At 63.2% G+C, this 11696-nt stretch overlaps 1 protein-coding gene across 1 annotated transcript; it reads right to left on the bottom strand.

The window, feature by feature from the left end:
* Positions 1–3664: 3664 nt before the first annotated feature.
* Positions 3665–11446, bottom strand: CYTH2 (cytohesin 2). Its single transcript, XM_084906131.1, has 12 exons — positions 11220–11446; positions 10267–10414; positions 10099–10165; positions 8756–8874; positions 7632–7712; positions 7060–7172; positions 6824–6972; positions 6271–6382; positions 4397–4473; positions 4239–4310; positions 3993–4147; positions 3665–3915 (listed from the first exon to the last, which is right to left on the bottom strand). Exons 1-12 carry the CDS (start codon positions 11236–11238, stop codon positions 3828–3830), a joined length of 1200 nt encoding a protein of 399 aa, XP_084762257.1. The 5' UTR covers positions 11239–11446; the 3' UTR covers positions 3665–3827.
* Between the last annotated feature and the right edge of the window lie 250 nt (positions 11447–11696).

The following is an 11696-nucleotide window of genomic DNA, read 5'->3' as shown; positions in this document are numbered from 1 at the left end:
ACCAGCCACCTCCCACCCCCTTCAGAATGGCCCTGCCTGGCCCTGCCTCTGTTTGCCCGTTTCTGCGCGTGACCTCCCTGGCATTCTCACCTCTTGCTTTCCTCTGACTGCATCTCTCCACGGGGACTTCACCCTCCGGTTCCCTCCCTCTCAGCCCCGTGTCTCACCGGCCCCCGTTCTGGCCGCCATCTGCCGTGGGACCTTCCCATCTCTCCAGCTGTGTCTGTCCCTCGACCTCTTTTCTCATCTAACTCTACTACGATTTCTTTGAGTTCACAGTATCTATTTTTTTTAAATATATATTTTTTTTATTGCCGAAACCGGTTTGGCTCAGTGGATAGAGCATCGGCCTGTGGACTGAAAGGTCCCAGGTTCAATTCTGGTCAGGGGGCATGTACCTTGGTTGCAGGCACATCCCCGGTATGGGGTGTGCAGGAGGCAGCTGGTCCATGTTTCTCTCTCATCGATGTTTCTGGCTTTCTATCCCTCTCCCTTCCTCTCTGTAGAAAATCAATAAAAAAGATATTTAAAAAAAAATATATATATATATATATTATTGATTTCAGAGAGGAAGGGAGAGAGAGAAACATCAATGGTGAGAATCATGGATCGGCTGCCTCCTGCAAGACCCATAGGTGGGGATCAAACCCCCAACCCGGGCACGGGCCTTACTGGAATGGAACCTGGGACCCTTCCGTCCACAGGCCGACGCTCTGTCCTCTGAGCCAGACCGGCTGGGGCCACTATCTCTAATTCTGTTCCCTATGGCCTTCCTGGCTCCATTATGTCTTCCTGCCTTGTGCTATTGTCTCCATGTTTTGCCTCTTGGTTCCTCCTGACTCTGGACTGATTGTGCTTCCATCTCTCTTTCTGACAGGATCTATTTTTTTTATTTATTTATTTTTATTTTTTTTAGCTCTGATCTGGTTTCAACCTGTTCCCCATCCCCTTGGTAATGGATTCATTTGCATACTTGTGGATTATAGAGGAGGGAAGGGGCCAGGAGAAGAGACTTAGCTAGGATGCTGTGGACTCTGAGGGCCTGAGGGCCACACGTGAGTCTGAGGGATGGAGGGAGGGAGAGAGGGCTGTGTGGGTGCCTCTCCCCACTTCTGCCACCTGTACACCTGGAGGTGCTTGAACTGACCTCGGGACATGCCTGCCGGGGCCGGGAGCCGCATGGACCAAGCCAGGCGGGGCCTGAGGGAGGAGGGGTGCGTCGGTGTGCTGGGCCTCCTTTAACGAAGGACCACAAATCGGGGGGCTTAAATCACACACATTTTTTTATTGTCCGTGCTGGAGGCTACAAGTCCAAGATCAAAGCGCCAGCAGGCCTGGCTCGTTCTGAGGGTTCTGAGGCCGAGGGAGGACCCGCCCCGGCCTCTCTCCCGGCTTCTGGGTCTTGCTGGCGGTCTTCGAGGTTCCTTGGCCCATGTTAGTGACCTCATCTTCCCTAATTTTATCCGCAATGACGCTATTTTCAAATACGGTCACACTCTGAGATCCTGGGGGCTAGGGCGTCGACAAATGGGTTTGGGAGGGTCACCCATAACAAGGGAGTGGGGACTTGGGGGTCCTGGGAGAGGAGGGAGCTGGAAGCTGGAATTCTTGGTCCTTGTTGAGACTGAGGTGGGGGGGAGGGGGGCGTTGAAGGGCAATGCTGAGATGACGGGAGTCACACCGGATGATCCACCGACAATGCAGCTTCGGTTGGCTAACACAGAGCCGCTGGTTTCCTACAATGAACAGTCCCTCTTCCATCCTCTCCTCAATGGCAGTGCCCTTCACCAGATACTCCAGCCGGAATCCAGGCTGCCCCAGCCCTCAGCAAGTCCTACTGGCTCTTCTTCCCAAACCACTCCCCTGGCCACTGTCCCGCCTCTGCAGCCACACCCTCACCCCTGGCTGACTGCTCAGCCTCCCTCCCTCCCGCCCGCCCACCGGCCAGCCGTTCAGGCCCGGGCCCTGCCTACAGCCTCCACCCAAATGCATCACATCACTCCTTGGATGGCCTCCACACTGAGAACACATTCCAAGTGCTGGGCCCGAAAGATCAGGCCCAGGCATCCCCTCCATTCTCTCTCTTCTCTCTCCTGTGAGTCCTTACCCGAAGGTATTTTCCCATCAATGTTCAGAAAGTGGAAGGTCAGAAACATTGATGAGAGAGACTTATCAATTGGTATGCCCCAACCCCGGGGGGAGGGGGGAGGGGGGAGACCTTGAGCCTGCCACTGAGGGACGTGCCTTTGGCCTGAATGGAACCTGCAACCCTTCCGTCTTCAGGCTGATGCTCTAACCACTGAGAAAACCGGCCAAGGCGCCCCCCTCACTTCCTGTCACCCTCCCCCACCATCACCACCAGGCAGGCAGGCTGGGCTGCTGTCAGTGACTCCAACACACCAGCATTTCCCTGCCTCTGCACATGCTCAGTGGCTTCCGTGGAGGAGAGAGACGGTGACGAGACCCTTTATTTACCCAAGGATCCCATTTACCAGAACCTTCTTGGCTTGATGACTCCATTTCCGTGGAACTTTTGGGGAGGAGTCGGAAAATCCCCTCCCTATCAGCCCCTGGGGGTTGAAGCAGTCAGGCCTCTTTTCCCATCCTGGCTGCGCACCAGGCTAAGGCCAAGCTGACAGCATTGTCTGGAGAAACTACAACTCCCAGGAGACCTCGGGAATGACTCCCCCGGCAGAGGGGCAAGCTGAGCAGCATAGCTTTCCAGGAGTTGTGGTCCCTTCTGGCGCCACCTCGGAGGGTGACTGACTGCTATTGCACATAGGGGCCCTGCTCGCTGGCAGAGGCCTGTGACCACCCCACCAGGAGCATCAATTAGGGGTTCAACTTCCAGGGGGTGCGGGAGAACTGCACCCGCGGGCAACCTTAGTCCAGGAGAGTGACACGGGGTCTCCCACTTTGCCAACCACCCCTTTGCTCCAAGGGGACACCATGCGTGCCCTGAGCCGGAGGGAAAGGTGGCCAGGCCCGGACCTGGCTCTCGGGGGCGCCCTCACCCTCCTTCCACTCTGGGCTGTGAGTCCCAGGAGAGGGATGTGACAGAAACACGGGGTCACTGTTCTGCTCGGTGTGAAATGTCCTCAAGAGGTTAATCCAGCGGAGAAACCAGTCCGCCTACCGCATTCCTGCCTCTTGGCACCACCCCCTGGGCCGGCCTCTTCCCGCACCAGCAGCTCTGGTGAGCGCTGAGCAAGGGCTCCCCCACCTGCTGGTCCAACCTGGGCCTTCCTCCTCCTCCTCCTCCTCTCAGGACTCCCCCCAGACCCCCCCACGTCCCCTCCTAGCCCTTCCAGCTCTCTGGTTGGCCCTCAAAGCACAGCCCAGCTCCCACCCATCAGCTGTTAGCGGTCACCCTCAGAGGCCACAAGCTGCTACGGGGCCAGCACCACGGGCTCGGGCTGCCCAGTGGCATCTGGGTGGGTGCCAACTCGCCCGGATACCTGCGTCCCCGTGGCATTCTAAAGTAACACGACTCCGGCTACACCAACCGCCCCCGTCACCACCAGAACTGAGCCACCCGAGGCCCCAGGGTCACCCTCTCGGACAGCACCCTTCGCTCCACGGACAGAGCCCAGCTCCCGGCCCCGGACGGGGCTGCCCGGCTGCCTCGCGATCACCCCGAGAAATGAGAGGTCAGCAGGCCGCGAGCAGTTCAATAATTAATATTACCAACAGTGCATTAATTACAAATAAGGAGAGGAACCAGAGGTGGTACGTTTCCACACGGGAACCAGCATCCACACCCCGTCCCAGGGGTCCGGCCACCCGGGCGGGCGGCGCAGTAATAAATAACGGAGTGGGGGACAGGGTCAGGGCTGCTCCTGCTTCTTCTTGACGGAAATCCGCTTCTTCCGGGCGGCCAGCATCTCGTAGAAGGGGTCCACGCTCACAGCTGCCCTGCGGAGGGGAGAGCCAGGGTGAGGCCGGGGGTCTGGTCCCGCCCCCGCCCCCCAGGGCCCGGAGCCCAGACTCACTGGATGGACTTGATCCACTCATCCTTCTCCTCCTGCGTGGGGGCCGAGATCCGGTACACCATGTGGTTCCCCTCCACCACCCGGCCATCTGCCTCCGTCTTGCAGGCTTTGATGAGCTGCCCCTTGTTGTTGGGGATGTAAAGCTCGAAGCAGTTCTGGGGAGACACCAGAGAGGAGGGGGTGGGTGAGAGCCGGCCGGAGGCGGAGGAGCACCGCGGGGGCAGGAAGGGGCCCAGAGGGTCTTACTGGTTTCCGGGGGTCGTCCACCTCCCGGATGCTCAGATTCTCCAGGGGGATGATTCCTCGGGGCTCCTTGTCCTGAAAGAGCAGGGGGACAGGACTCAGACCCCCCAGTCCGCCCCCAGCCCCCCTCCCGGACGCAGGGCGGCCGGCGCCGTGCTCACCGTGGTGTACTCAAAGTAGTAGAGGCAGTTGTCCGTGAGGATAAACCAGCGCCGCTTCCATGTCTTCACCCGGCCCCCTGCAAGGGAAGGGGCGGGAGGGGGCCCGGGCTCAGCACAGGGTCAGGGCCTCTGGGAGGGGGCGGGGTGAGAGGCAGAGCAAGCGCGGGGCGCGGGCTGTCGGGGCCGGGGACAAAGCAGTGCGTGGGAAAGACAGACAAGCGTGGGGGGGGGGGGGGAACAGGCGTGTGGGGGCCCCGGGAGCTGGCCCACCCCCGGAGGGCTGTACACTTCCTAAGCCTGTTGGTCGGCCCCGGCCCAGGTGTCGGAGCCCCCAGCCCCCTCTCCTGGTGTTGGGGATCGAGGACGCCGTGTACCTACCTCCTGGGGCAGACAGCGAGAAAGCAGGCAGGACCAGGCGAGAAGGCAAGGCAGAGAGGGGGGTGCCCCCAAGAGCCACAGGCAACAGAAAGAGGGGGGGCGAGGGCAGGGATGCGCAGGGGGTAGGACAGAGAGAAACAGCGAAGAGAGACGCAGGGAGGGAGGGAGGGAGAAAAAGGGAAGAAAACCAGTTACATCCACATGAGGGAGGCCGAGCCAGGCCCTCTCCCGCCCGGGAGGCGAGTGCCCTGAGCCCAGGAGGCAGCCACGAGCCCCCTTCGGTCAGTGCCAGGCCCAGTCCACCGGCACACGTCCTAGGCCGGGCCCTCCGCAGCCGCCATGAACCCGCCTGTGCCTGGAGGTCCCCCCCGGGGAGCAGACAGAGGCCCGGCCTTGGCCCCACGTGGCGCGGGGACTCAGGTCCAGCACTGCCGCCCGGGCCACCTCAGCACCACCTCTGGCCCTTGCAGCCACCTTCCTGCATCGAGAGGCCCTGCCTGGGTCCTGGGGCCGGAGGGACTAAGCGGCAGCAGTGTAATGGCTCTCGTTAACCGCCAGCCCCCGCGCCTGCACGTCAGGGCTTTAAGAGGCGCCTTTTCCTAATGACCACGAAGCAGAGAGGCACTCGGGAGATCTGGGTCCCAGGCCACCTCGCCCTGAGCTGCTGGAGGGTGACCGAGCCTCACTCCGCATCGGGGCAGCGGGCAGGACGCCTGCTGAGGGCGGGCTCGGGAGCGGGCGTCGTGGTGACGCTGCCCTCGGACACCTGCACTGCGGAGCCAGAATCCCCGGAGCCGCGCACCGGCACGCTGGCTGGAGGACGGGATTTGTGTTCCACGTGCACCAGGCCGTCTGCCCCGGGCAGGCCTGCCTCTGGGGCTGCAGAGGCCGCCTGGGCTCGGGCACGTACCCGGGAGGCAGGGCTGCCCGCCTGGCGCTGGGCCGGAAGCGTCCTGGGGCCCCCGCTCCCGGCTCACTGTGCACACCGGCCTGGGACGCCGTCAGTCTGCCTCCCCGCGCAGCCAGTCCCGGCTTCGCCATTAAAAAGCCGCGGCACACACTCCCATGGCACCTCATTACCGGGCCCGGCGGCGAACCAGCGCCAACCTCGGCTCCGCATTAGGGCCGCCTGGGAGCTTTTACCACGTGACAGCTCCCCGGTGACGCCTGGGCGCTGGGCCGAGAAGCACCAATCCTCAGGCAGAGGCACCAGGGTGACCCCGCTAACTGACCCCATTTGCTGGCACCACCCCCTCCCGTCCCGGTCAGGGACTCCATGCACCCGCGCAGCCTGGCAGTGCCCTGTGCCCGAGCCCTCCGCTTCCCCCACAATGTCTGCGGGGCCCTAGGCGGGGCCTGCACCTGGGCCAGCATGCAGGCCTGCTGTCTTCAGCCTCATGACGCAGGCGTGCAAACAGGCCGCGAGGCCGTGTGGAAGCCGGGACGGGAGCCAGGCGCTGGCCTCCGCACAGGCGGCCGCGGGGCCGGGGACGTACCCAGCTTCAGCAGCCAGCCCTCCCGGTCCGGGTTGAAGAAGGTGTGGGTCAGGTCGTTGCCGTCGTCCTCCGGGATCTTGAAGGGCTCATTCCGAATGCTGTCGTAGAGGTTCTGAGGGCGAGAGCCAGTCAGCGAGGCCAGGCCCCGGGACCCTCCGGGCTACTTGGCTGGGGTGGGGGGGCAGCCATGGAGGGAGAGAAGGAGGGAGGAGGGGGGGCCCGGGGAGAAAAGGAAGGCGGAGGAGTGGAGGGAGCCCTGGGGAGGAGAGAAAGGAAGCAAGACAGAAAAGATGGAGAAGACAGACACCGTTAAGATCCGCTGAGTTCTTAAAGACAGAAACAGACACAGATGGAGGATGAGGAAGACAAAGACCCTGGAAGTCAGAGGGCCGGAGACAGAGGCAGGGAAGAGAAGCAGAGGCGGCGGGGAGAGAAGGAATGGTGGGAAGGAATGGTGGAAACGGTGGGAGGGCGGAACCCCAGGTGGAAGGCTCAGGCCCCGGAGAGCCGCGGGGCGGGCTGGGGGCCGGGGCTGGGGGGGCAGGGGCCTGACCCTGAGCAGCTCCTCGGGCAGGTCCCCGCCCTCGTTGATGCCCCGGTTCATGGCCACGAAGCGCTCCAGGCCCGGCTTGTCGCGGACGTTGGGGTTGTGCAGGCTGGTGTTGAGCATGATCACGGCGAAGGACAGCACGTAGCAGGTGTCTGGGCGGTCAGGGTGAGGACACGGTGAGCGCCCCACGCCTCCCGCCCGGCCGGCCCCGCCTCTCCCGCCCCAGGGCGGGCGCCCACCTGTGGACTGGAAGACCCCGGGGTTACACAGGCAGTATCGCTGGGCGAATGCTTCCATCATCCGGTCGATCTTCTGGGCCTCCCCGGGGAGGCGGAAGCTCCACAGAAACTGCCTGCGGCAGAGAGGGGTCAGGGGCGGCTGTCAGGACGGGGACCCCATTCCTGCGCCCAGTCCCCCAAACCTGTGGCCTCAGCAGCTGTTCCGGGTATGGACACGTGACCCAATCGGACCAATGAGCAGTGACTCTGGGCCTTTTGGAGGACTGAAGGACCGTCCTCTTTCTCCTAAGCTGGCTAGCGAGGCCTGGGGGGTGGCAGAGGCTTATCACGTGGGAGCGGGGCCCGCAGTGAGCAATGCCGGCACGGTGGCGAGCACAACCCAGAGATAGCGCTGACCTTCTGATACCATCTGAACACCTGGAACCAGCTGCGCCTGAAGGCCCCACGGGCTTTTGTGTTGCGTGCAGCAACCAAGTCCCGCATTTTTGTTCCTATTTTAGTTCTGAGCAGCGTCATCGCTTGTAGAGGCGGTGGCTGACAGGTCCACTCCTGCCTGCCAGCGGTGCCCTCACCTGAGCGCCTGCACCAGGTTGAGGTCGGTGAACTCGTGCAGGTCCACGAAGGCGTGCAGCACGGCCAGGTTCAGCTCTTCCCTGGGGGGCAGACAGGCTTCAGAAGAGGCGTTTGGGGAGGTGGGGGCGGACCCAGCCCTGGGAGGCCACCACTTCTGCCCAGTGCTGGCCTCACCCCAGGCAGGGCCCGCAGAGCAGGCTCTTGGGAGGACCATCTGTGTAAGAGCCTGGCTGGCTGACCCTTTGCACAGAGAAATGCAGCCAACATGCGCTCCGCCCACTGTCGCCTCTCAGCTGATCCCCAGGCTCCTCAGAGTCCAGAGATGGCCCCCACCCCCACCCCCACCCCCACGTCCCCTACACGTTCCCTGCAATCCCAGATGCCCCGTCGCCACACAGCTCAGCTGTCCACAGATGGTCCCCACATGCCCCACACACAGAAGGTTCCTAGACATCAGTTCTCACATCCTTAGGCGCCATACATCTCAGATGTCCAGAAAGTTCCACCCACTCTAGAGATCCACACCATCCCGAAGCGCCCAGACACCCAGAGTCCTGTGCACCTCGGATGTTCAGACGCTCACCGATGGTCCCAGGCTTCCCCGACTTCCCAGAATGCCTCCTGCACCTTGGGGTTCAGACAGTCCCCGCCTTCCTGACACCCACAGATGGTGCCTGTGCACTGCTGTCCAGGCTCATGTACCCCAGACTTCTAGGCTGTCCCCATACACCCCCGAGTCCTGCTCCCACACTTCCATGGGGTCTCCAGGCTCCACAAACATCCACCGCTGATCCCCGTGCTGCCACGCTGCCCACACGCTCCCATGCACATCCGTGGTCCGCCCAGTTCTCACCTTCCTACGACACCTTCCTACGGCTTTTCTCCTGTCCCAGGCATAAACGGCCCCACTCCCCAGATGTCCACAGACGGTCCCCACGCCCCGAGATGCTCACTCAGTCCCTAGGTTCCCCAGATGGCCCAGACTCCCCGTGGCCCCGTGTCAGCCCAGCCCGTCATGGTCCAGCCGGAAGGTTCGTGTACCAGGGTCTCTCCTCAGGAGAGCAGCTTGCAGTGGGCTGGAGGGAGGGCTGGGGGAGGGCCAGGGGAGCGGGCGAGGTCTCACCTCTCCCCCAGGTAGTCCCCGATGGCCGTCTTGTTCAGGCCCTCGCCCTTGTACAGGAAGCGGGCGATCTCCTCCGGTGTGTTCTGCAGAAGCTCGTTCTCCACCAAGAACTGGATCCCCTGGTGAGTGGGGACCGGGTCTCAGGGCTAATATGCTGACTGCCACTCCCACTGCCTCCCAGAAGTCTCAGCACCCAGACCCACCCCTCGCTGACCAGGAGGGCAGGTGTCATTGCAGGCCTCTCACGGGCCTTTAAAGAGCAGCCCTCCCACCGTGTGGCACTCAGCCTCGGCACCTACGGTTCCCTCTGCCGATGCCTGGCTAACTCCTGCACCAAGAGCGGCGTCTGGCAGGGAACAGGGCTCAATGGCTGTTTGCTGACGGACTGAACAAGCTACCCTGCTTGGGGCAGGAGGCATAATGTGAGAAACCGTGAGCAGCAGTCCTTCAACAACTGCGAGGGCTGCCCTAAACGGTGTGGCTCAGTGGATAGAGCGTCGGCCTGCAGACCGAAGGGTCCCAGGTTTGATTCTGGTCAAAGGCATGTACCTTGGTTGCAGACACATCCCCAGTAGGAGGTGTGCAGGAGGCAGCTGGTCGATGTTTCTCTCTCATCAATGTTTCTAACTCTCTCTCCCTCCCCCTTCCTCTCTGTAAAAAAAAAAAAATCAATAAAATACATTAAAAAAAAACCTGCGAGGGCCAACCCCGGCCTCCTCTGCTCTCCCGACGCCATGAGGACCTCCACTGTAGCTCCACCTCGCTCTGGGCTGTGGAGCCATGTCTAGGGGCGCCCTGAAGGCCGAGCAGAGCTGACCACTCTCTAGGTGCCGAGCCCTGTAGCTGACGGGCAGGCCAGGGGAGGCAGGAGGAAATGGGCATAAACTGACTGACTGAACAAATGCCTTTCCTCCACCTGGTGAACACTGACTCCTTCAAACCTGACCTGAGTACCTCCTCCTCCAGGAAGTCCTCCCTGACGCCCAGGCTCCCTCCTCTGAGCGTCCACAGCTACTGGGCCTGAGCATGTCCCTGTCTCTGTGTCCTACCAGACGTGCGCTCCTCCTGGGACTCTAGGTGGCACAGAAGTGGGTCCAGAAATAGGAACAAGGAGGGAAAGAGGAGCGCCCGGCAGAGGACACAGCACAAGCAAAGGTCCGTGGGCCGGAGCACGTGGTTCATGTCCAGGGAACAAATGGACGGTCGAACTTGAGATCCCGGGTTCGGGACCAAGCCTGTCCCCCTAAAGCAGGCCTTTCACCACCACACTACTGGGACCTGGTGGTGCCAGGAACCCGCCAGGACGCCTGCCAGGCGGCCCCCAGCCCTGTGGCCCCAAGCACCTTCTTGGGGTCCATGTTGAACTTCTTCCTGCCCATGGCCATCTTCCGGTTCCGCTGCAAGGTCTTACTGCGGAGGCAGAGAGCAGGGGGTGGAGGGTCAATGTCTGGGCAGCCAGCCCTGGCCCTGGCCGGGCCCCGTGACCCCCCAGTTCCCACTCCAGGTCTCACCTGCCCTCATTGGCCTCCAGACCCTCCACCTCGCTCATGGCCTCGCTGAGCTCCTCGCGCAGGCGCTGGATCTCCACCAGCAGCTCCTGCTTCCGCCGCCGGATGTTTTCCAGCTCCATCCGCTCCTCCGGGGTCAGGTCTGGGGGCTCTGGGGGGTCAGGGGTTGGAGGTCAGTTCTGGGGACGGGAAGCCCGTTTTCCGGCAATCTGGATTTTACAGGGCTGGGGGTGGGCATGACCCTTGGGTTCAGAGGGAGGAGGAAGGTGAGGGTCAGGCCTCTGCAGGAGAAGGGGCTGGGGGCCTGGACTCCTCGCTCCAGGGGAGGAGGGGCTGGAGTCCTGGGGGAGAAGGGGACCCGGGTCTGGAGGAGAAGGGGGCTGGAGGTCTGCATGGCTGGCTCATTTACTTGGAAAGGAGCTGAGGCCTTGGCTTCCTCCTTCCATTCTCAGCGATGTAGGCGGGGGGCTGGGTGCCCGGACTCCTGGGCCCGTGAAAAGTAAAACTATGGCCGGGGAAGCCGATGACAGCTCGTGAGTGTTGGGGCAGGGGGGCGGGGCATCGGAGGCCGCGGTCTTCGGTGGGATCGCCGGAGCCCCAAGATCTCTCCCTCACCCCTCGGCCCCCAGGAGCCCCCCTCCCTGCTCCCAGCAGGCACTGGGCTCGCCGGCCCCTCCGGGAGGAATGCTTCCGCCGCGGCCGCCCCTCCGCCGCTCATCCCGCCCCCTCCCGCCGCCACCGGAAGCGGGATCGGCCCAAACAATGGCCTGGAACGCCCCGCTCTCGGGCCCCGCCGGAAGCCCATCCCGAGCCCCACAAAGAAACAAAAAACGAGGCGGCGGCGACGGTGCCGAGCAGCTCCGAGGGGCGCGCGCCGGGGGACGCGTTCGCGGCGGATCGCTGGGGGCGAGGGGGCTTCGTCCGCCCCCGGCCGGCCCCACCCCTCGCCGACCTACCGTAGACGCCGTCCTCCATGGCGGCTAGGAAGCCCCGCGGGGAGTCCGGGGCGGTCCCGCCGGTCGGGCCTGGTTCCGCGTCGGCCCGCGGGCTCGGGTGAGCCCGCTCAAACGCCCCGGGAGCCACCGCCGCCTCCTCAGCGCCAGTCCTCAGCGCTGAAAAGACTCTGCCTTCGCCTCCCAACCGCCCCGCCGGTAGGGACCGCCCCTCGTCTTGATACCGCCCAATCCGGGCCGGGCCCTCCCGCCTGCTCCGCCCTCGCCGCCGAGGGACCGTTCTCCTGGGCCAATCAGCGCGCAAGGAGCAGGCTGGCAGGGTCGGCCGGAGATAGACGGTCCCGCGGGCCAATCAGAGCGCGCGCTGAGGACACGGGGCGCCGCCTCTGAGACAAAAGAAGTCACTCGGATGGTTCGCCCGCCAATGAGGAACCTCGGAAAGGAGCTGCTCGGAGGGGGGTTGCTGGGGAGCAATGGGGG

The sequence above is a fragment of the Pipistrellus hanaki genome (assembly GCF_964339955.1).
Source record: "Pipistrellus hanaki genome assembly, chromosome: 15".
Taxonomy (NCBI): Eukaryota; Metazoa; Chordata; class Mammalia; order Chiroptera; family Vespertilionidae; genus Pipistrellus; species Pipistrellus hanaki.
This window is presented reverse-complemented; position numbering and strand designations above follow the sequence as displayed.

Excerpts from the sequence above, each read along its gene's own strand:
- CYTH2 (XM_084906131.1), bottom strand. Across the intron at positions 6,973-7,059 it reads CGGGGTCTTCCAGTCCACAG|ACACCTGCTACGTGCTGTCC; the intron begins GTGGGCGCCCGC and ends CTGACCGCCCAG. Across the intron at positions 4,148-4,238 it reads TGGACGACCCCCGGAAACCA|AACTGCTTCGAGCTTTACAT; the intron begins GTAAGACCCTCT and ends GTGTCTCCCCAG.